Below are 25340 nucleotides of genomic sequence, written 5' to 3'. Positions count from 1 at the left end.
CCCACCAGCACACACCAGCACCGAGCACACAATCACACTTGACACTATTGCACTGAACTGAATCATATGCACTATGTGCGCCTACACAGTGCCAAACACACATGCACACAGATGCACAATACCATGCAGACATACATACCACACACAGATGCTGAACCACTTGGACACACATTCACTACACAGGCACACAGATGTGCAGTACTACACATACACACAGCATCACAGACCTACATACACTGCACAAGTGCATACACACAGCACCACAGATTCACAAGCATTACACACACAGAGATGTGCAGCACAGCACCCACCACACAGATGCACACACTACACATGTGCGTACACACTGCACCACACAAACCCACTGGCACCACATGCCTGCACATATGCAGTACCGCACAGACACACATATTACACATGCACAGCACCACCCAGACACACAGGCACCACACACACAAATATGCAGCACTACACATACATGCAACACTGCACACACACACGCAGCACTGCACACAATCACTCACTCTTGGCACACATATGTTCGCACACACAGTCCCACGCACCCAATCACGCTTGGCACCACACCCGCACGCCTGTGTCTGGTAACGCATAGTCAGGTGCAGCAGTGTACACAGTAGTGTGTCACACATAGGACCAACAATGCACAAACATACCCAATGGCATACTCTCACACATACATACACAGTCACAAGAACTTGTTGTTAATATATTTCAAAGAAGAACCCCAATGTCAGGCCCCAGTTTGAGCTGCCCTTCACTCCCCCAACACCCATCCTCCCAGCAACAGTGCTGTGTGCATGAAGGGGAGGGGTGTAACAGGCCAGGGGAGTGTGCAAGTGGACTGGGCTGAGTAGAGGGTGTGACAGCTGTGTCAGTGTTTGAGGGGCGAAGGAGACAGGGCAATAGAGAGCCTTTGAAAGGGGATGTGTGCGAGGGGAACAGGGAAGTAAGGGTTGTAAGTAAGGGAATGAAGGGTGGTGAGGGTGTACGCATGAGGCGGTGTGAGTGAGGTCTCAGGCAAGAAGAGGTGTGCTTGGGGGGCGAAGGAGAGTAGGGGTGTGTATATGGGGTGAAGAGAGCATGTGAGGATGCAGGGGGTGGACAAGAGGTGTGTGCGGGGGTGAAAGGTGTGGTTATGAGAGTGAAGGGGGTGCGGGTGAAGGATGAATGTGTGGCGGGAAGGTGTGCGTGAGAGAGGGGGCAAAGTGGTGAGGGGCATGGGACAAGACTCATAACAGGGGGCATGGGCATGCGGTGTAGCGGGTGGGACATGGCTGTAAACACCAGGTGTTGGGTGAGGGGAAGGGCTGGGAGGGGAGAAAGCAGTGCAAGGGAGAGGACTATAGGTAGGGGCCATGGAGCAGGGCAGTATATGATGGGCATTAGAGTGGAGGGGGTAAGAGTGTTTGTGAGGGAAGGAACAGTAGAAGTGGGAGAGCAGGGGCTACGTGGGGCACAGCATAGGTGGGAGTGTAAGAGAGGGTTGTACAGGGAACACATTGGATAAGGGTGTAGCAGAGGAGGGCATATAAGGGAGGGGGTACATGGGATATGGGGGATGCCAGAGGGAGAGAGCATGGGGATGGATTGCAGCAGGCAGTATATGGGGTGCAGGGGGTGGGGGCGTAGTAGAGGTGGGATATAAGGACAGGTTGTAGCGGGGGTACAAGGCATATAGGAGGTGGTGCACGGGGGGGGGGGGAATAAGAGAGAAGGCTGCACGGGGCGGGCGGTGCACAGAGGGGACAGGAGAGTCGGCTACATGCGGGGGCGGCGAGAAGGATGAAGGGGGGCAGGAGGAAGGGCTGCACCGGGGCTGGGGGGTCAGCAGGGCCGGAAGATTCGGGGGGCGGGGAGCTCTGCAGCGGGGGGGGGGCAGGCAGAGCTGCCAGGGGAGCGGAACCGGGGTATTTGCAATGCAGAGGGCGCATTGGGGGGCCGGCACGGAATGGGGGAGCTTGAATCCCCCCGCAAATGCTCTGCTCCGCCCCACACCCTCGCGCCCCGCCGCCAGGCCCTGCCCCCCACTATCGCCGCGGGAGGGGGGCTGGGCACGGCCCGGGGACCCGCCCCCCCACCGGGGTCCCTCGCTGGGGCCGGAGCAGGGCTGGGGGGGCCGGGCCCTACCTGCGCTGCGGCCGCTGGCTCCGGCAGCCCAAGATGGAGGCGCCGCCCCGGCCCGGCCCCGCCGCCGCGTGACATCACCCCGCCGGCCCAGCTACACCCCGCCCCGCAACACCCGCTAAGCCAGCTACACCCGGTCCCGCAACACCCTGCTCCGGCCTGGTTACACCCTGGACCGCAACACGCCGCTGGGCCAGCTACACCCGGTCCCGCTAGAGCTACTCCCCCTGCTATACGCACATTGCACCCTGCTCGGGCCTGGCTACACCCCCCAGCCTGTCTACACCCTGCGCTGAAACACCCAGCTAAGCCAACTACACCCTGTCTCGCAATACCCTGCTCCAGGCCCTCACAACACCCTGCCAGCCCAGCCACACCCTGCCCCACAACACCTCAGGGCCTGGCTACACCCCACCCCACAGCACCCTGTTTGCCTGGCTACACCCTGCCCTGAAACAGCCTGCTGGGCCAGATACTCCATACTCCACAACTCCCTGCCAGTTTCACTACACCCCACTGGCCTGGCTACACGCTGCCCTGCGTAATACCCCTTACCACAACACCTTGCCAACTCAGTTTCACCCCATCCCACAACAACATGCTGGTCCAGCTACACCCAGATCTGCAACACCTTGCTCTGAGCCTGGCTACACCCCACCCCATAACATTCCTTCTGCAATAACCCACCTGTCTGGCTACAACCCACACCAAAGCACCCTGCCTTGGCTACACCCCACATCCTCACCAACCCATCTATACTCCCCACTTTGTCTGGCTACACCCACCCTGGCCGAGCTACACCCCACCTCATGATATTCTGTGTCAGGCCTGCACAGATAGAATTCTACACTGGGACTGGGTACACCGTACCCCAAGCCCAGGTACACCCTGCCCCATGACTTTCCACAGAGGCCTAGTTACACCCATGGCACCATTACATGCCCCACTATGCTCCCCTACACCAGCCCTGGCTATGCCTCCCAGTACCACTATATTTACACAAATGCTGCCACAGGCCCCCCTCCCCTCCCCGCATCCTGCTATATCTCGTTATACACTGGACCTGTCCTGGCTACACCTCCAGTACCACTACAGCTACATCCCTTTCACCAGTACACCCGACCCTGCATGCCACACAGGGCCCCACTACACCCTGTACAGAGCCCAGCTACACCCCCTGTACCACTACAGCTAAACATCCTGCTATTCCCTGTGCCACTCGCAGCTATATCCCCAGTATCACTACACCCCTCTTAAACCCCATGCCAGGCCAGGATAGGTCCTCCAGTACCACAACTACACACAGACCACGACTTTGACTTTCTCCTGAGTGGCCACATAAATTCACAGCTTACAGAGAACAATGCATCTCCCCACTACACTTGTGACAGGCCCAACTACACCCTTGATACAGTTACAGCTACAGCCCTACACCCTATGCTGGGCCCAGCTACAGCTCCTGGTATTGCTACATCTATACCCCACTACACTCATTCCCACTACTGCTACACCGGCGCTACACCACACTACAACACCCTGCTATATCCTGCACTGGGCCAGGCTACAACCCTCCTACCCCCCCCCCCAGTATCACTATACCTCCCTGACCACTCCCTGCCACTGCCACACCCTCACACCTCATTCCCCAAGCTATAGCCCCCAGCACTGCTACAGATACACTCCCACTACACTCACCCCTACAACTGCTACAATTAAACCCATGCTACATCCCGCTACAGCACCCTGCTGTACTCCATGTGGGTCCGGGCTACAATCCCACTACACCCCCAATACTACTATACTGTCTTGGCCATACCCTGCCACTGCTACACGCTTACACTCCATGCTGGGCCTAGTTGCTGCCCCCAGTACACTATAGCTACCCCATGCTACTTCCCTATACCTTACTACACCCCACACCTGGCCTGATTACAACCCTGGTTCCGCTTCAGCTACACATACCCCACTACATCCCCAGACTCCTACATCCTCCAGCTTACACCTTCCTACATGCTACACCTCCAGTACCGCTATAGCTACACTCCCTACTATACTCCCACACCTTGCTACACCCTACTCTGAGTCCATCTATACCCCTGCTGTATCCCATACTACACCCTGCAACATCCTCTACCTGGCCTGGCTACACCCCCCCAGTACTGCTACAGCTACACCACTCCTACACTTTGCTACACCCTACAGACCTGACTTCACTCTGGGTACCACTACAGCTATACTCCCCACAACAGTACACCATTCTATATGTCTATATCCCATGCTGTGTGTGGCTGCAGACTCCAGTATTGCTAGAGATTTACCCCCTGCTACAACTCATGCCAGGCCCAGATACATCTCCTGTTACCACTACACACAGCCTGATATACACCACGCCAGCCCTGGCTACAATCCCATTACACCACTGGGACTGCTATGGCTACCCTCCACATCCTATACCCTGCTACACCACACTGCAAATGGCTGTAGCCCCCTGTACTGCTATAGCTACATCCCCTACAATTCCATGCTATACCCTGCACTGGGGCCAGATACACCCCGGCTGTGTCTAGACTGGCAAGTTTTTCCGCAAAAGCAGGTGCTTTTGCGGAAAAACTTGCCAGCTGTCTACACTGGCCGCTTGAATTTCCACAAGAACACTGACGATCTCATGTAAGAAATCAGTGCTTCTTGCGGAAATACTATGCTGCTCCCATTCGGGCAAAAGTCCTTTTGAGCAAAAGCTACTTCAAAGTAGGAATAAGATCCTCCGGAAAAGGGCGCTTTTTCCGGAGGATCGGGGCCAGTGTAGACACTCTTTTCCGGCTTTTCTAAAAGCCGGAAAAAAGCGGCGGACATTTTTATTTAAATGCCGCGGGGGATATTTAAATCCCCCGCGGATTTCCCTATTGCGATTGCTGAAATTAACATGCCCCTTCCGGAAAAGGGGCCAGTGTAGACGTAGCCATACACATCTTTGTCTATATCTCTCTCTGTGCCAGGCCTGACTACATCCTTTTGTACTGCTACAGCTACACCCCACCACAGCTACAGCCTGCCATCTTTACACTCCCCACTATCCCCCCACTACATCCTGTACCAGGTCTGGGTACACCTCCAGTACTGTTACAGCTACAATCCCCACACAACACAGTTCTTACACTCTACTTTAGGCCTGGCCAAACCCCACAGTACGGCTTCACTCCATGCTCTGCTACATCCCCCACTACATTCCATTACTTGAACACACCTTGCTACACCCAGGACTCACACCTTGCCACGGAAACTTCCTTAAACTCCAGTACCAGCCCTGACATCACTTGACATCACCCCATGCTGGGCTACATATCTTGATACAGCTACACACCCCACTATACTCCACACTACACTGCCTTCTACCTCCCAGTACAGTTACATACTAGTACCAGCCCCGCTACAGTGTTACATCACTACACACCAGACGTGGCTACACCCCACTACCATTACACTCCTCATTTATAGCCCCCTGCTACACCCCAAGACTGGCCCTGTCACTGCCAGGCTACACCTCCTGCTACATCCCACCAATGCTACACCCCGCTACTACACCCCTCTATCAGACACATACCCCTGTTAAATCCCTTCATGATACAATAAGATGCAGACATGGGCCTGCCTCACATACCCAGTAAGACATACACAGACATATACAGTTGTCACACACACCTACATAACAAACCCAAGCCTGTGTCACATGTAACACACACACACAAACACAGGACTGCATCACACAGAGACACATGCTAACAAACATACACACAGAAGCCTGCATCATATGCACAGAGACACACACACACACACACAGAGGCCTGCATCATACACAGAGGCATGGATAGGGATACAAATGCACACAGACCTGAACCTGCGTCACACACCAAATAAAACAGATACGAGCATTTGTCACACACATGCATAAACACACAGACACGAGCCTGCAACACAAATTCACAGACACACACAGGTCTGCATCACTCACAGATAGACATGCATGCACAGCCCTGCTCAGCATCTGGTCCACTCTTAACACAGACAGATGTACAGGATTGTGCCACATGCAAACATGCCCTAAGAGACACACGTAAAGCCTTCGTTGCCCAGATGTGGGCTTGGGTTGCACATATCTACACACAGGTCTTCTTCATACACATCAAAACACAAGGGCCTGCATTTCTCTTACGTAATATGCATGGGGCTACAGCGCATGCATGGATCACGTGTACACACATACAAACACACACACAGGGCTGAAGTGTGCATGCATACATAGAGGCCTGAATAACACACACACACACAGATGTGGATTAAACGCACATACACAGATGTGTGCACACACAGAGGCTTGGATTGGGAACACCCATAAATGTACAAACAGACATACCTGGGTCTAGATCATGTGCACACACACACATTCTTGGATCTTGTGTGTATACACTGCCCTCCCCTTCAGGCCTGGATTGCGCATGCGCACACACACACAGACAGAATGACCTGAACCATGCATTGCACACACAGCCTGCATCCATACTAGGGAGTTATTTCAAAATAACTCCCCTTATTTTGAAATAACAAGCGGAGCGTCCACACTACCAAGTCCGTTATTTTGCTTTCCAGGAGGAATAATGCTTATTTCAAAATAGCCTTAGTGTGGACACTCAGCTGCTGCTATTTTGAAATAATTGGCCTCCAGAGGCCTCTTACAATTGTACTTGTGGCCGCTCTGGCCACACCTGCCATCTCCACTGCTCCCCTTCTTCTGCAGAGCCTAGAAAGCAATAGGCTGCAGGAAAAGGGCTTGTAGCACATGCAGACCTTTGCCAGCCCTGTGCCAAACTGCAGCAGCACAGGAGCCATGGCTGACCCCAGCACTCCCTCTGAACTCCCCACAGCTGCCAGCATTCCCACAGCACCCTTGGCTGCCCGTGGCCAGGGACACAAGCGAGCACCGGCCTGGACTAGTGTGGAGATCTTGAATCTCATTGAGATCTGGCGCAAGGAGACCAACCTCCAGGCACTCCACACCAGAAGGAGCAACATGGGTGTCTACGGCCAAATGACTGCCAGCATGGCCGAGAAGACAGACATGCGGACCCTCAACCAGGTGCGCATGAAAATTAAAGAACTCAAGTGGGCTTACAATAAGGCCAGGGAGCAGAGCAGATGCTCTGGGGTGGCCCTGCACATGTGCCAATTCTACCACCAGCTTGATACTATCCTGGGAGGGGGGTCGGTCACCTCCCTCCACTGTTGTCATGGAGTGCAACCAGGAGATGCCTGGCATCAGCTTCTGGGAGGGCGGGGTTGAGGAGGAAGAAGAGGAGGTAGCCAGCCAGTTGACCATGTCTACAAGCTAGGAGCTGCTCTTCATTCTAGAGCCAGCCCCTGTCTCCCAGGCATTGGACAAACCTGGGGAAGGCATTTCAGGTGAGTTCCATAATGTTCCCTTTACACATGGAGGGGCCGGCTGTGAGGGGCTGCGCGCTCCTTTCTTGGCCTTCTTGGCCTGAGGGTTGCACAACAGCCTGTGCACGTTGGTGCACATGGAGCACCAGTCCAGAGCACTCAGCTCCATGTGCTCTGACACAGGGACCCTTTGTTCCTTCTTACAAGGTTCCTAGAAGGGCCTGCCTTATTCTGGATTCTAAGGAGCCTCTAAGGAGGCTGGGGTCATGGAAACACATAGTAATGCTGCACATGACACAGGCTCATGCATCCACTCCTGGTCAAGTGCAGCGATGCAGAGGAGACCTTTGGTGTTGGCTCAGAGGTTAGGGCTAGGCTTCATGCGTAGCGTCTCCTGGGATGACTGCCCTTGTCACTTTTCTTCACAGTTGGGCTAGCTGCAAGCATGGTGCATCTACCACCTCCCACACCATCCTCCCGACTTCGTGGGATCCGCCAGAGAAAGAGAACCTGCAAAGACCTGCTGCAGGATCAGATGACCTGCCTCTAGTCCCTTGTCCAAGGGCTTGATGATGAGTGCCAGGAGTGGGCCACTGACTGGGAGGAGCACTGGGCTGACTAGGAGCAGTGGAAGGCCACCTGGGACCAGCTGTCAAGCCAGCATGAGGCCATGTGCTCACCTCGGTGATGGAGCGCATGGCCTAGTACAGTGTTTCTCAACCAGCAGTACAAGTACCCGTAGGGGTACTCAAGAGAAGTCTGGGGGGTACGTCAAGACAACTGAAATTTGGAGAAAACTGAATTTTTGTTTTAAGTTTTACAGCGCTTTATTATTTTTCTATTTTATACCCAAACATTTCATTGCTTCCCAGCTACAATTAAGTTGTTTAAACAAATGTGTTGCAATGATAGAAAATAATTGTGTGTCTGAAAACTGTAGGTACCGGGGTACTTATTTTTTTAAAAAGGGGTATTTTATAAAAAATGGTTGAGAAACACTGGCCTAGTACATGGAGTGGGCCACCAGCCACCTCCCTGCCCTATCCCCACCTTCATCCCCCTGGCTTCTCCTCCTAGCCCCCCCCAGGGGCCACTGGGGCCTCCAAAAATGGGGCATTGGGACCTCAAGGCAGCTGAAGCCTCCCAGCCACCTGGAGGCAGGTCCCAGTCCTAGCCCCATCCCTGAATCCCCTTCCACGCTCCTCATTCCATGTTCTTTCCCCAGTCCCTCCACTGTTTTATATACCCCAAATAAAGATAATTGTTTGTTAACCAAAAAAAAAGAAAAAGCTTTTTTCTTTGCTCTGTGTGGGAGAGGGAAAGATGGGAAGGGAGGGATGGGGGAGGAAAGGCAACACAACGGCAATGCAGGGGCCCTTGCGGAGAGTCTCACACTGACCTTGGCTGAAACTCTCCCTCCAGGCTTCCCAGATGAGCACAGCCCCATGATGTGCTCTCTACATGGCACTGATGTCTGGCTTCTCATAAGCCCTGGCCGGCCGTTCAGCCTCTACCCCCCCCCCACCCTAGCAGGAAAGTCTGCCCCTTGCTATCGCAAAGGTTGTGGAGCACACAGCAGGCCGCCACCATGAAGGGAGTGTTTCACTTGCTGAGGTCCAGGCAGGTGAGGAGACTCCTGAACCTCCCCTTCAAGAGGCTGAACGCACCCTCCATGACCATGCGGCACCTGCTGAGCCTGGTGTTGAAGTGCTCCTTGGTGGGGTCCAGGCTGCCTGTGTAGGGCTTCATCATCCAGGGGAGCCAAGGGTAGGCTGCATCACCCAGGATGAACATGGGCACATCCACGTCCCTGACTCTGATGGTGCAATTGGGAAAAAAATGCCAGCATGCATCTTCTGGAACAGGCAGGAGTTCCAGAATATGCGGGTATCATGTGCCTTCCCTGACCACCAGACAGTGATGTCGATGAACTGGCCCTTGTGGTCCATCAGGGCCTGCAGCACCATAGAAAAATACCCCTTCCTGTTGATATAGTCCGAGGCATGGTGTTCAGGGGGCAGGATGAGGATATGAGAGCCATCTGCGGCCCCCTGCAGTTGGGGAAGCCCATGGCAGTAAAGCCATTGACGATGGTGTTGACATTGCCTAGTGACAGCCCGGTGTAGCAGCACATTGTTGATGAGCTTGGCTACCTGCAGAAGCACGGCCCCGATTGTGGATTTTCCCAGGCCAAACTGGCTCCCAATGGAGTGGTAGCTGTCCGGCGTGGCAAGTTTCCAGAGGGCAATGGCAACACACTTTTGCAGGGAGATGGCAGGTCTCATGCAGGTGTCCTGTCGCCGGAGGGCAGGGATGATTCATTTGCAGAGCTCCGGGAAGATGGCCTTCAGCATGCGGAAGTTCTGGTGCCACTGCTGGTTATCCCATCGCTGCAGGATGATGCAGTCCCACAAGTCGGAACTGGGGTGCCTCCGCCAAAAGTGGCGTTCCACAGTGTCCAGAGGGCTTAGGGGGTGTTTGCAGCAGGAGCCCCAGGACATGGGTGAAGGAGTCCTCCAGTTGGGGCAGGTCATCGTTCTGCTGGAGCAGCATGTGGGCAGTGTGGACCAACTACGCCATGAGCAGTGTTCCCTCTGAGCTGCACGGCAGCCCAGCTTCACAGGTGATTAATCAGCACGCCCAGTTTGCTCCGTGCATGGAGCCCTGAGCCTCTGTCTGGAAGCTGGGCTGCTGCACAGCTTGGAGGGAACACTGGCCATGAGGCACAGCATGTGACCTGTGAGCATGGCTTTGCTTTGCAGCAGTTCTGGCTTCACGATGTGAGTGCTGTGGCAAAGGCAACCAGAGCACACTGCATGGGTTTGGAGTCCCACGAGCGGGGAGGCAGTGGAGGAGTGGCGTGTGAGACACAGCCATAGAGAGGAGCCCCTGAAAGCATGTGTCTCAGCTTGCCTGACCAAGCAGCTACAGGAAGTGCCTGCCCTCCTGGTGCCCTCCCTGGAGTGCTTCCAAGGGCTCTAAGTCCGAGGCAGGCTCCGATCAGTGAGGATGAGCTATTTCAAAATAATTCTGAGCTATTTCAGTGCTGCCTTGTAGTGTTGACGCGCTATTTCGATTTTGCTATTTTGGGAGTTATTATTTATTTTGAAATTATTTCCTAGTGTAGACATGCCCACAGAGAGCAGCATGGCTAGTGTGTATGCACCCACATTGTCTACTCACACAGAAACCTGGATCACACACACAGCGGTCTGGATTGCACATAGAATCATAGAGCTGGAAGAGACCTCAGGAGGTCATCAAGTCCAGCCCCCTGCCCAAGGCAGGACCAATCCCAACTAAATCAACCCTGCCAGGGCTTTGTCAAGCTGAGACTTAAACACCTCTAGGGTTAGACATTCCACCACCTCCATAGGTAACCCATTCCAGTGCTTCACCACCTGCCTGGGGAAATAGTTTTTCCTAATATCCAACCTAGACCTCCCCCACTGTAACTTGAGACCATTGCTCCTTGTTCTGCCATCCGTCACTACTGAGAACAGCCTTTCTCCAGCCTCTTCGGAACCTCCCTTCAGGAAGTTGAAGGCTGCTATCAAATCCCCCCTCACTCTTTTCTTCAGCAGACTAAACAAACCCAAATCCCACAGTCTCCTCATAGGTCATGCGCTCCAGCCCCCTAATCATTTTGGTCACCCTCCGCTGAATCCTCTTCAATGCATCCACATCCCTTCTGTAGTGGGGGGCCCAGAACTGGACACAATATTCCAGATTTGGCCTCACCAAAGCTGAATAAAGGGGAATAATCACTTATCTGGATCTGCTGGCAGTGCTTCTCCTAATGCACCCTAATATGCCATTAGCTTGGCTACAAGGGCACACTGTTGACTCATATCCAGCTTCTCATCCACTGTAATCCCCAGGTCCTTTTCTGCTGAACTGCTACTTAGCCATTCAGTCCCTGCCTGTAACAATGCTTGGGATTCTTCTGTCCCAAGTACAGGACTCTGCACTTGTCCTTGTTGAACCTGATCAGATTTCTTTTGGCCCAATCCTCTAATCTGTCCAGGTCACTCTGGACCCTATCCCTGCCCTCAAGCATATCTCCCTCTCCCTCTAGCTTAGTGTCATCTGCAAACTTGCTAAGGGTGCAATCCATCCCCTCATCTAGGTCATTAATAAAGATGTTTAACAAAACCGGTCCAAGAACCGATCCTTGGGGCACTTCGCTAGAAACCAACCACCAACCTGATATCGAGCTGTTGATCACTACTCATTGGGCCTGATGGTTTAGTCAGCTTTCTATCCATCTTACAGTCCTTGAATCCAATCCATATTCCCTTAACTTGCTTGCAAGAATATTGTGGGAGACCGTATCAAAAGCTTTGCTAAAGTCAAGGTATATCACATCCACTGACTTTCCCATATCCAGAGAACCAGTTACCTTATCATAGAAGCTAATCAGATTGGTCAGGCACGACTTGCCCTTTGTGAATCCATATTGACTATTCCTGATCACTTTCCCCTCTTCCAAGTGCTTCAAAATAGATTCCTTGAGGATCCCCTCTATGATTTTTCCGGGGACCTGAGGAAAGGCTGACTGGTCTGTAGTTCCCTGGATTGTCCTTCTTCCCTTTTTTTAAAGATGGGCACTACAGTTGCCTTTTTCCAGTCATCCAGGATGTCTCCTGATCTCCACGAGTTTTCAAAGATAATGGCCAAAGGCTCTGCAATGACATTTGCCAACTCCCTCAGTACCCTCGGATGCATTAAATCCGGGCCCATGGATTTGTGTATGTTTAGCTTTTCCAAATAGTTCCTAACTTGTTCTTTCCCCACCAAGGGCTGTCCACCTCCTTCCCACATTGTGTTGCCTAGTGCATTTGTCTAGGAGTTGACTTTTTCCGTGATGACAGGCAAAGAAAGTATTGAGTACTTCAGCCTATCCCACATCATGTCACTAGGGGTATGTCTAGACTACATGGTTCCGTCGATGGAGCCATGTAGATGAGTTTACTAGACATAGGGAAATAAAGCGGCATTTTAAATAATCGCTGCTTCATTTACATCAAAATGGCCGCCACGCTGTGCCGATCAGCTGTTTGGTGGCACAGCAGGGCAGTCTGGACGCTCTGTGGTTGACAACGGAAGCCTTTGTCGACTGCTCCGGTAAACCTCATTCCACGAGGCTAATCTGGTCACCTACCATATTTTCTTTTCTTGCTGCACATCGGGATGGTTTCTTCCTGTGCCTTCAATACGGTTTCTTTAAAATACTGCCAGCTGTCCTGGATTCCTTTCCCCTTCATATTAGCATCCCAGGGAATCCTGCCCATCAGTTCTCTGAGGGAGTCAAAGTCTGCTCTTCTGAAGTCTAGGGTGTGTATTTTGCTACTCTCCTTTCTTTCTTTGGTCAGGATCCTGAAATCTACCATCTCATGATCACTGCTTCCCAGGCTGTCACCCACCTCTACTTCCCCTACTAGTTCCACCCTGTTTCTGAGCAGCAGGTCAAGCTGCGCATGGCCCCTGATTGGTTTCTTCAGCACATGTACCAAGAAGTTATGTCCAACATTCTCCAAAAACTTCCTGGATTGTCTGTGTACTGCTGTATTCGTCTCCCAACAGATGTCAGGGTGATTAAAATCGCCCACGAGAACCAGGGCCTGCGATCTAGAAGCTTCTCTCAGTTGTCCAAAGAAAGCTTTGTCTACCTCATCCACCTGATCCGGTGGGCTATAGCAGACACAGGGCTGGCCCGAGCCCTTTTGGTGCCCTTGGCCCAGGCGCACAGCGCATGCGCGGGCTCGTCCATGGGGTGTAGGCCCACCTCCCCCCAGGGCGTACGGTGCATGTGCGGGCAAGCCATGGCCACTGGCGCGCAGCTTGGGGCCCACCCCTGGGGCACACGGTGCATGCGCTGCCCAGCCTGGCCTGGCCAGTGCTGCTGGCGCGTGCGCCAGGCCATGCAGGGTCCCGCGGTGCCAGCCAGCAGCGCCCTTCCCCCCACAGCTGTGGGGCCCTGCACAACCACAACATCACCCCTGTTGCTTCCACCTCTAAATTCAACCCATAGACTCTCAACAGTCTTTTCTCCCTCTAAGTACTGGAGCTCCAAACAATCATACTGCTCTGTTGCATACAATGCAACTCCTCCTCCTTTTCTCCCCCCGCCTGTTCTTCATGCGCACTCTCCCCTTGCCCCTAGGCCTGGATAGAATGCATTCACACACACATACAGAGGCCTGGTTCGTGCACAGACAGGGGTCACGTGCATCGTCTTGTACTTCTGTGATCTAGGCTGCCTTGTGTGTGCTTGCGTGTCTCTAAGTAAACACAGATGCGCACACTCAAAGAGGGCTACACGCACACAGACGAAGAGAGTTAGATTTCTCACACGGATACTTTCCACTGTCTTTTTCTGTCTTATGCATGCAAGTGTAAATTTTTCTCACATAGACACGCACAGACCTAGAACTGTCACACACACAGACATCACTGCGCAGACCTAGATCACATATACCCCCCAAATCTCTCACACACACTGGCATAATTCATATGTACCCCCCATATCTCACACACATGTAGACCTAGATGACACATACTCCCCAAATCTCTCACACATATAGACCAGAATCATACATACCCCCGAGTTCTCACATACACTCGTCTAAGCCAGGACCGGATGGCGGCATGGGCGAGCCAGGCAGCTGCCCAGGGCACCAACTGATGGGGGGCACCTGATGGCAGCTGTAAGGGGCAAGCGGCGTCCCTTACAGTTGCCATCAGGTGCCACGTGCCCGGCTCCTGCAGCGCCAGCCCGTCCGCATCCCCGTGGCACCAGCCAGCAGCGCCCTTCCCCCCATGGCCGCGGGGCCCTATACAGCCTGGCGTGTGCACCAGCAGCAATAACCGGGCTGGACTAGGCCACGCTTGCGCCGTGCGCCCTAGGGGCAGGCCCACTCATGCACTGTGCACCCGGGGGCAGTGCCATGCGCCCATGCTCGGGGTGCCAGAATACCTCGGGCCGGCCCTGGTCTAAGCTCAAATGTACCCCCCATATCTCACACAGGCACAGGCCTGTATCACATGTATCCCCCAAATCTCACACAAAAGCAGGTCATAAAACACACACACACACACACCTCACAGAGACACGGGCTTGGATCACATGTCCTCCCTTGCTCCACCAAATCTCAAACACACACAGGCCTAGATCACGTGTGCAAGCATACACACAGAAAGGCACAGAGCTTCCCCACCCTTCAGTCACACAAACAGACGTCTATGACCCTGACTTAGGCCTCTTGGTGCATGTTTGTGTCTACGTGAACTACAAACATGCACAAAGCGGTCACACACACACACACACACACACACACACAGGCCCAGACAGCCCACAGCTGTCTCGCATACACTAGCTTGAACATGTCTATGTACACACACATAGACCTAGATCACACACACAGGATCATACACACAGAACCATAAATTACACACGCGCGCCTACATCAGGCACATACACACACCTAAATCTCACACACAGAGGCTAAATCACGGACACTCACACACAAGCCTAGATCACGCACACAGAGGCCTGAATCCCTCTCTGTCTCAGGCACATACATGACTAGATCTCACACACATAGTCTAGATTACACTTACACTTACACACACACACACGCCTAGATCTCCCCCCCACATACACACAGGCACACAAACACCTAGATCATACTCAGCACCTTAGATCACACAAACAGAAGCCTGGATCTCTCTCTCTCTCTCTTTCTCACACACACACATACATACACACACACACACACACACACACACACACACTTAGCTTAGATGACTCCTCCCCCTAGCTCCTGCCCCCTCGATCTCATGTAAGGCCTGACTACACATTCAACACACTGGCCCATACCTCTCTCGCACAGACTAGTTTGCACACGCATGTGTAGACACACACACAAACACACTCCTGCAATGTCCGCTCACACACAGCTTGTCCCTGCAAGCTCTCTAAAGCCCAGCCAGGACATCAACAACAGCAGAGATGATGTCATAGAGCTGGGTGGATGACCTCATGGTTCCTGGAGTGCCAAGGAGCGAGGTGGGGGGCTGTGTATGACCTGCCCTAGTCCTGCCCTTGGGAGATTCACACCAAAGTGCTGGGGGGACAGGTCTGGACCCCAGCCCGAGGTAAGGACCAGAGACCTGGTCTGGGCTAAAGGCCAGTACCCCAACTGCAAGCATGGCTGGCTCTGAGCAGGGCATGGGGGAGGGAATGGGGCCCAGTGTTTTAGAGCCAGGGGGCCGGGAGCCAGGACTCTTAGATTTTCTCCCTGGCTCTGGGAGGAGAGCAGGGGCTAGTGAGTGCAAGGTGTTGGGAGCCAGGACTCCTGGGTTCTCTCCCCATCAAGGGGAGGAGGGCAGGGCTGGTGGGCTAGAGGAGGAGCGCTGGGAGCCAGGACTGCTAGATGGACAGCCAGGGTCAGGGCTATGTAAGGGACTGGCTGGGTGCTGGGTGCGTCTATAAGGACAGACAGACAGGGGGAAGAAGATGAGGCTGGACAGATGGATGGGGGAAGGCAGGCGTAGATGGGGAGAGACAGATTTGGGAGATGGGCTGGATGAGGTAGGGGAGAATTGTAGACTGGCCGCTCCAGTCTGGGATGACCAGACATGCCCCATTGGTAGCTCTTACCCCAAGGCGTAATGGTCAGCGCAATGGGGCAATAACTTCTTGCACCTTCCTGCTCCTGCATGGTGGGGTCATAGGTCACAGATGGGCCAGATCCTGACAGCCCATGAGGGCCCAGCCACTCCACTTACTCACTCCTTGGCTACACCCCTAAAGCTGGTGGCCCCCCTCCCAGACCTGGACTTCCACCTAGCGTGGACTCTGCCTTGCTATCCCCCAGATGAGACCCCCCCGGTCGACTGCCCCAGCTCTGGCTCTCCAGAACTAGGCTGGTGGAGGCCCCCGCCCTCCTGGTCCTGAAAGGGTCAGGCACCTGCTTGAGGGATGGAGGGGTACAGAGACAGCAGAGGCAACGGAGGTATGTGGATGGGGCAGATGGAAGGACAGAGGGAAGATGGGTGGAGGGTTAGACAGATGGGGTAGATGGAGAAGAGGGATGAATAGATGGAGATGGATGGATGGCATGTTTAGAGGGACAGATGGATGGGGTAGATGGGCATGAATGGATGGATGGAGAGAAGAGCAAATGAAAGGACGGATGTTTGGAGGGGGATGGAATGGAAGGAAGGGCAGATGGCTAGGGTGCAGGGGATGGACATATGGATGGGATGAAGGACAAAGGGATGGATGGAGGAGCAGATGGAAGGATAGAGGGATGGGTGGAGGGGGATGGAAGGACAGGGCAAATGGAAGAATGGATGGATGACGGTAGATGGGACCAACTGAAGAGGGGGATGCTGTAGATGATCCCTGGGCAACAGATAATCTGGTTTCTCTCCCATTGACCTCCCTTCCTTCCTTCACCAGGCCACGGTGTGAATGCTACCCCTTGCCGGTCCCATCGCCATGACGCCGCCCAGCACACCACCCTGGCCGCTGGCCACCCTGCTGCGCTCCTCCCGCCCCTGCTCCCCCACCCCTGCAGTGCCAGCCCGCTGGCTGCTCTGGCGCCGCTACCGCCTGTCAGAGAGCATGAAGGGGCTGCTGGTGGCGCTGCTTGGGGGCGGGGTGCCGGCTGGCTTTGTGGCCCCTTTTACCCGCATGGCCCACGAGGCCTCGTCCATCCCCTCGCTGGAGATCCTGCTGGTCCGCTGCCTCTTCCACCTGGCCTTCGCCTGGTGCCTGCGCTGCCGCCGAGCCCCGCTGCTGGGGCCTGCTCCAGGCCGCCGACGCTTGCTGATGCATGCAGCTGCCAATGTGGTTTCCGTGGCCTGTGCCTACAGTTCTTTCGTGGTGGTGCCCAGTGGCAATGCCGCCACCGTGCGCAAGGGCTCCTCCACTGTGGGCTCAGCCCTTCTGGCGCTGTGTGTGGAGAGCCGCCCACTAAGCGGCTATGACTGGTTTGGGTTGGTGGGCAGCACCTTGGGCTTGCTGATCATGGTAGTGCCAGATCTGCTTAGCCTGGATGCCAGCACTCGGCTGGCTGATGCCTTTGGGTATGTCTTGGCTTGCCTGGGCGGCGTGGCTTTGGCCTTGACTCTGGTCATCTTCCGGGCCTTAGATTTCCCAGCCAAGCTGCCCACAGCTGCCTTCGCCTTCGGGGCACTGGGGGGCCTGGTGTGTGCCCCTGCCATGTTCCTGCTGCAGGAGCCAGTGCTGCCTGCCGACCCGCTCACCTGGACCTGCACGGTGGCCATCGGGGTCCTGGCCATGGTGTCCTTTCTGTGTGCCAGCCACGCAGCCACTCTGGCTCACCCGGCACTGGTGTGCGCCGTGCTGCACTCCGAGGTGGTGGTGACACTGGCCGTGCAGTACTATGTTCTGCAGGAGGCCGTGACACCCTTTGATGTCATGGGAGCTGGCGTCATCCTGGGTAGCATTGCCATCATTGCCGCCCAGAACGTCAGCTGCCACCCACAGGATGAGGATGAGGATGAGAATGAAGATGAAGGAAGGCAGGAGGGCTGAAAGTGGAGATGGCAGCTGGGGTGGTGACAGGATCTTCTGCCCCCTTGACATGCCTGGAGGGGACTCCCAAGGACCAGATGTAGCAGGGACCCTGCATCCTATGGACACACCTGGAAGATATTCCCACGTGCCAGGTATAGCTGAGACCCTCTACCCCATGGACATGCCTGTTGGAGACCCCCCTGTACCAACTGTAGCTGGGACCCTCCACCTAATGGACAAACGTGTTCGACACCCCCTCCATGTGCCACATTGTTGGGACACTCCAGCATTTGGATCCCTGGTTGAGATCCCTATGTTCCCAAGCTGCCCCGGGACCCGTTGTCCCATGGACACACCTGAAAGAAATCCTCATGTCCAGGTGTAACTGGGGCCCTCTGCTCCATGGACACACTTGGAGGAGACTCTGAAGCACATGCCGCCATGGACTACAGGGGTTTCTTTGGCCCTCAAACAAGGCCTGATCCCACAGGGCACTGGTGGACACTGGTGTGGAGATGCATGCCCTATGATGATTGCACGGGACGGCAGCTCCTCTTGCGGTGCAGATGGGAGGAAGGAACTGGCCCAGTCCAGGGCCACCAGCCACACTGGAACTTGGCTTTCTAAAACTCTTCCTCAACAGTTCTTCCGGCCAGATGCCACCAGACAGGTGGATGTAACGTGTCCAAAGCAAGAGTCAGAAATAAAACTTGTATGTTTGAGGATGGGATGCAGGGGCAGCTATAGATTTCCGCATGGACTTAGCCACCCTAAATAGCCATTTCCATCCTGGAAGCGTTATCCATCCAGCCCAGTATCCTAACTGTCATGTTGCTCACCTGTTGTGATGCTGTAAATGCCCCACCAGCCCATACCTTCCCTCCTCCTTAGATCTCTTTCTGACCTCTGCTTATTACAGCTCAGCTCTGGCCTTGAAGCATGAGGTTTAAAACGTGGACTGGGCTCTGGAGCCCGGAAAGGGGCTAAATCGGTGAAGTGGAAAGGGAAAAGGAGACGGCCATATGAGCTGGGATCCTGCAGCCCCCGACATAACGGAAGCCTAGTCACTTGGTGGTGCTCCAAGCTGTTTCTGCTGTGGCCACTACTGGGCTCTGGGGCATTTATGTTTTCATTGCAAAACCTTGGGGCTGCGTCTACACTGGCAAGATTTTGCGCAAAAGCGCCCACTTTTGCGCAAAATCTTGCCGCCTGTCTACACTGGCTGTGAGTATTTGTGCAAGAATACTGACGTTGTAATGTACAAAATCAATGCTTCTTGCACAAATACTCTGACGCTCCGCTCAGGGATAAGCCCTCTTGCACAAGTATTCTTGCGCAAGAGGCCAGCGTAGACAGCCAAGTTAATTTCTTGCGCAAGAGAGCGTCTACACTGGCACAGATGCTTTTGCGCAAAAGCACATGCCAATGTAGATGCTCCCTTGCGCAAATAGTTTTAATGGAAAAACTTTTCCATTAAAAGTATTTGCGCAAAATCATGCCAGTGCAGACGCAGCCTGGAAGTGGTGCATCGCTTTGGCGGGGGGCCTGGTGGTTAGAGCTGAGGGACTGTAAATCAAAACTGCTGGTTTCTCTCCCCAGCAATCAGAGGGGCAGTGGGGCTGGCAGTTACAGCACCAGGAATCATACCAGAAACAGACACACCAGGGCAGGGTGAGCAATGCAGGGTTCCAGCTTTATTTAATATCTGCTTGTCAGGGCCCTTCTGTTCCATTCTTCCGGGGAGGAGAGGGGGGGCAGGCAATCATCAGGCAGGAGCCCCTTAGAGTCACCCTAATCCAGACTCCTCTGCCATCTGGCCCAGACCAGCTCTCCATTCAAATGCTAATAGAGCCACAAACCTTTATAGGAGATACCAACCACCTGGGGGTTATATTGACCCTTAACTTACACCTCAGACCAGGTGCACAAGGGGCCTGCTCCTTCTAGGAAACGTGCACTCCCATCCAGCCCCAGGGCAGGGACAAGGCCTGTCCCCTCTAGGGGATGTCAGTTCCCATCCAGTCCCAGAATGGAGACTGGCTGGCTCAGAGGGGTGGCGAACAAGGTCCAGGTCTACAGGGTGGGCCCAATGGGTGCTGGTTTTGAATACACACCAATGCCATCTAGTGTCCAATGGAGGAGCTGCACTCACAGCCATGCTCCAACAGGGACCTTCCAGCAGGTGAAGTTGGGGGAGGGGCCTTGATCATATTCCTCCCAAACCCTTATTTCCCCCCCATAACTCAATGGTCCCCCATCCCCACCAGCATCCTACAGTTCTAGGGTCCCCTAGTCTCCCCACCCAAATATGTGTTAATTAGGGATGTTAGGAAGCGAGTAATCAGCTAATTGTGTAGTCCAGTGTTTCTCAACCTTTTTTTGCTCATGGCCCCCTTCTGAGCCTCATTCATCATACGCCTGGCAGTTAAGTGTTTGGGTGGCCCCCTAATGTTCCATTTTTTTTCCAAGTGACCCCTAGAAGTAAGGTGTGGCCCCCTGGGGAGCCATATGGCCCACATTGAGAACCACTGGACTGTAGTCAATAGAATTTCTAATTTAAATTGCAGAGCCACAGCGGGGATAGGTCCTGGATCCAGCATGAACCGGGAACTGAGCCAGGCATGCTCAGTTCTGGCTCACACTGGGTCCAGGAGCCCCTGTCTGCGGGAGGTACTAGTAGGTAGCTGGGACCTCCAACGGACAGGGGCTGCTGCCAGAGCAGCTTCTATTCACGGCCAGCCTGGCCCGCCATGGACAGGGGCTGCTGCCAGAGCAGCCACTGTTCGCAACCATAGGCTGCTTCATGGCAGCCTCTCCTGCCCCCTCCCCCCCAAGCTCCTACTTCTCTCCCTTGCTGCCTTTGATAGAGGCAGTTGACTCAAGTAGTTGACTGGACTACCTGATCAGCCTAGGCTTATGGGGTAGTCAAATACTTGCTTACATCCCTAGTGTTAATATCACTGCCTCCTCCCCTTCAGATACTTCCAATTGACCCAGAAGCCACTGATCAGCTCCCATTGGTCTTTTGAGTGCCCCCTCAGCCTTTGGGCCTCTTCCACCTCTTTCTCTCTCTCTCTCTCTCTCTCCATTCCCACTCAGGGTGGCTTCCCCACACTCCCCTTGTGTAGCAACAACCCTCCCTGCCACCATCGCTGGCCTTACTTTCTCCCCAACCTTGCCAAATTCAATGTACAGTGCTATGATAAAGCAGGAGTTTTCCATACTATTTCTAGGAAGCCCCAGTTTCCCCATACATCATATAGTGAGGGGACAAGGGTTCATTTCACTCCCAGGGAAACAAAGGCATAGACGTGAATGCCAGCTGCACATCAGGATTGATAAAAAGGGCACTGATTGAGACTGACTCACATAAACAAATGGTCTGGTAACACTTTACAGACCAGGCATGTCAAATTGGCATTTGGAGGGCCACATGCAGCCTGATCAAAATTTTTTGTGCCCCGCCAGAACATTTGTATAAAAGAATGAAGTGCAGCCCGCTGGCCACTCGGAGCCGAGTGCCTGCTCACGCGCTCATGGCCGGCTGGGCGCACTGCGCTGGGCATGCCAGCAGACACTCACAGCTGGCCGCTGTGCTCACGCCACCCCAGCGCCTCAGGCGGCAACGTTGACTCCAGGACCCAGGTATTAGATTGGAGGGGCTGGGAGAGCCTGGCTCTGGGGGAGTGGGGAGGCATTAGGTTGGAGGTGCCTGGCTCCGGGGGAGGGAGGAGGCATTAGGTTGGGGGGTCCTGGCTCTGGGGGAGTGGAGGAGGATTGGGTTAGAACGGGGGTATAGAAGTGCCTGGCTCCGGGGGAGAGGAAGGGGTTATTTTGTTAATATTTTGGTTTTTATTTATTTATTCCCAAATAAAATCACAAAGGCTTTGTCTACACTCGCAGCTTCTTGTGCAAGTACAGCCGTTCTTGCGAAAGAATCTGCAGTGTCCACACTGCCCGTCCGCTCTCGCACAAGGAAATTTACAGTATGGCGTGGTAAGAGAGGGCTTCTTGCGCAAGAGCTACACTCTTTTTTTATCAGGTGTAAGCCCTCTTGTGCAGGAGCTCTTGCACAAGAGGGCAATGTAGACGCTCGCCAGGAATTTCTTGTGCAAGAAAGCCCTATGGCTAAAATGGCCATCAGAGCTTTCTTGCTCAAGAGAGCGTCCACACTGCCATGGGAGCTCTTGCGCAAAAGCACATCTCGCACATGGCAGTGTGGACGTTTTCTTGAGCAAGGCTTCTTGTGCAAGAACCCGGCAATGTAGTCATAACCAAAATGTTTATTAATTTTATATCAATAAATATGTCAATTTTTTGCAATTGCATGAATAATTATATCTTTATGCAAAATTTCAAACTTACAAAGTATCTGAAATTTTTTCAGAACCTGTTCTATTTGATTAACCATGGTCTATACTTGTTTTTATTTCAACAAAACAAGTTATGTATCATATACAAATTTAAAAGTACCTTAAATTTATATTTAAATTAAAAATCATGTAAAATGTATTTTAAAATTATTTAATATGAGCAAATAACAATTTTACACAAATTATTGTAATATTATAAAATATACCTAAATCAATCTATAATAATAAATAAGAACATAAGAACAGTTGTACTGGGTCAGACCAAAGGTCCATCCAGCCCAGTAGTCTGTCTGCCAACAGTGGTCCAACCAGGTCCAGAGAGAGTGGACCGAAGACAACAATCAAGCGATTTGTCTCCTGCCATCCCTCTCCAGCTTCTGACAAACAGAGGCCAGGGACACCATTTCTATCCCCTGGCTAATTGCCTTTTATGGACCTAACCTCCATGAAATTATCTAGCTTCTCTTTAAACTCTATTATAGTCCTAGCCTTCACAGCCTCCTCTGGCAAGGAGTTCCACAGGATGACTACACGCTCTGTGAAGAACTTTCTTTTATTAGTTTTAAACCTGCTACCCATTAACTTAATTTGGTGTCCTCTAGTTCTTCTATTATGGGAACTAATAGACTTTCTAACAAAGTACCTTTTCATTGGTGGCCCTAGGGTTGCCAAGTGTCCAGTATTGGTGCCTTCTGTCTGGCACCTAAAATGTTTTGGGTTTTTTTTTTGCTCAGTAAACCATCTGGGAACCCTAGGTGGCCCTGAAAGCTATCAGTTTTTGTTTGTGCGGTCCTCAGGAGGCTTTGAGCTTGACATGCCTGTTGTAGACTAACAAAACGTATACGGCTATGTCTACACTGGCGGGTTCTCGCGCAAGAACATCTCGCACAAGGGTTCTTGTGCAAGAACTCTTGCGCAAGGACATGTCCACAGTGCCATGTGCTTTTGCGCAAGAGCGTCCATGGCAGTGTGGACACTCTCTTGCACAAGAAAGCTCCAATGGCCATTTTAGTCATAAGGCTTTCTTGCACAAGAAACCCCGGCTGCGCATCCACACTGCCCTCTTGCGCAAGAGAGCTTACACGTGTTAGAAAAGAGCGTAGCTCTTGCGCAAGAAGCCCTCTCTTACCACGCTTTACTGTAAATCTTCTTGCACAACAGCAGGCGGGCAGTGTGGACGCTCTGTGGAAGAATGGCTGTTCTTGCACAAGAACCGGCCAGTGTAGACATTGCCGTAGATGGTATCATGAGCTTTTGTGGGCACAGCCCATTTCTTCAGCTAACCGGTCTGAAGAATCTTCACATCTGAAGAAGTGGGCTGTGCCTTCAAAAGCTCATGATACCATCTACATGTTTTCTTAGTCTATAAAGTGCTACCAGACCATTTGTTGTTTTTTAAGTTTATCCTGTATAGACTAACTCAGCTACCCCCTGAAGCTTCACATCAACAAGTCAGTCAGAGAGATAATGCAAGAACCAGCAACATTCAGGTTGACTCTCCTCCCTTGGAAGCCAGACAGAGACCTTGGCTCAAGACCCCAGCACTGTCTACAGGGATGGTCAGGTTAGGCCCCTAGGAGAAGGAGATATTTTTCATACTCTTCAGTGGTAACTTTCGAGTGTAAAAATGATCCAGAGCAATGTAAACTGCTAAGATTTTGCCCAGATGTATGATTCCCCACACCACCTGCTATCGAGGGTAGACAGACACCAGCAATTTCTGGGCTGATCTAATAGTGCTTCAGGTGCAAGAAACCAAGCTGATGGGGAAGTCAGATCTATTTGGAGCCCTCTGTAAGGTTAAAATGTACAGATCAGGGTTGCGTTAATGGAGAGGCCAGGGCCAGCAGCCGGTGGGGAAGCTGTAGAGCCCAAGGCGAATACAAAATTTGTATCTGCAAAAGCGAGCTGCGGCTACCCGCGCTGACAGGCTCTAGGGCGTTAGGGAAAGGGGATTTGTGCCCGGTTCCCCCTCGGGCGCGGGGAGAAAGGGCTGTTGAGACCCGACTCCCCCGCTGGCAAAGCCCCGCCGTGCAGAGGGCCGGGGGCCGACAGACGCGCCCGCCCCTCCCCCCGCAGAGGGTGAACCGGGCGGAAACTTGGGACTCGGGCGACCCCCTGCTCCAAGACTCGCCGCCGACGCGCCCGGAACCAGCCCACCCCCCGAACCTGCCCCCGCCAGCCAGACCCCCCCCCCCCGGCCCGGACAGCGCCCTGAACGGACACTTTGAACCGGCCCGCTCCGGAGCAAGGCCCGAGCCGCGGCCTGTCCCAGCCCGCGCGGCCGCCCCGCCAGGCGCCTCTCTCAGCCAGTGTCTCACGCCAGGCCCCAGCTCCACAGGCCCCACCTGGAGCCTTCCCGGCGCGACGCCCCTCCCCTATCTCCAACCCTTTCCGACCAACCCCCACCTCCGCTCATGCATATTCACGAAGGCTGATTTAACTATTCATATGGAGGGGGCGCGAGCAGTGGGGGGGAGGGGGTGTTGATTAATTATTCAGGAGGATGTACCATGGTACCGGAGAGGAGGGAGCGTTAATAAAAGAACCGTGGGCCATCCCGGCCCGATTCATTCCCTTCCTTTCCTACCCAAAGTAGGGAGCAAAAAATGCAATTCCGCGTCTCTATCCGAATATGTCACACGTAGACCCTCATCCTAGGACGCTCCCACCGCCTTTGCACTTAGTTCAGTCTCCTTCCTCCTCACCTCCCTTTTTCGCTCCAACGGCTGGCTCCCTCCCAGATCTTGACCACGCCCCTTGTCGTGCGTGCTTGTCCCTGCCGCCGGGACCAGGAATCCCCGCGGCAGGAGGCGGGGGGAGGCGAGGCTATATAA

General features: G+C 53.6%; 2 protein-coding genes across 7 annotated transcripts in view; one reads left to right on the top strand and one right to left on the bottom strand.

Moving 5' to 3' along the window:
• Positions 1–25233, bottom strand: part of ZBTB4 (zinc finger and BTB domain containing 4) — a 42797-nt gene extending 17564 nt beyond the window's left edge. The window contains exon 1 of one of the 4 annotated variants that reach the window (XM_075907736.2): positions 25212–25233. The gene's annotated coding sequence lies outside the window, so the exon portion shown is untranslated. Of the gene's footprint in view, positions 1–2148; positions 2295–25211 lie in introns of those variants that run through there. The other 3 variants (XM_075907731.2, XM_075907733.2, XM_089772693.1) reach the window with 3 other exon arrangements.
• Positions 15593–18860, top strand: LOC112546982 (solute carrier family 35 member G3-like). 3 transcript variants are annotated; one of them, XM_075907518.2, is made up of 3 exons: positions 15624–15738; positions 16461–16598; positions 17048–18860. In XM_075907518.2, the coding sequence occupies exon 3, from the start codon at positions 17060–17062 to the stop codon at positions 18146–18148; it is 1089 nt and encodes a 362-aa protein (XP_075763633.1). In that variant the 5' UTR covers positions 15624–15738; positions 16461–16598; positions 17048–17059; the 3' UTR covers positions 18149–18860. The 3 variants fall into 3 exon arrangements, with proteins under 3 accessions (XP_075763634.1, XP_075763633.1, XP_089628639.1); XM_075907519.2 differs by lacking the exon at positions 16461–16598 and having other exon boundaries at positions 15593–15738; XM_089772513.1 differs by lacking the exon at positions 15624–15738 and having other exon boundaries at positions 16127–16598.
• Positions 25234–25340: the final 107 nt, after the last annotated feature.

Source organism: Pelodiscus sinensis, chromosome 22 (assembly GCF_052426305.1).
Source record: "Pelodiscus sinensis isolate ZL-2025 chromosome 22, ASM5242630v1, whole genome shotgun sequence".
NCBI lineage: Eukaryota > Metazoa > Chordata > Testudines > Trionychidae > Pelodiscus > Pelodiscus sinensis.
This window is presented reverse-complemented; position numbering and strand designations above follow the sequence as displayed.

What these genes read in the sequence shown, in the direction of transcription:
- LOC112546982 (XM_075907519.2), top strand. Translation starts at nt 17,060, where the DNA reads ATGCTACCCCTTGCCGGTCCCATCGCCATGACGCCGCCCAGCACACCA.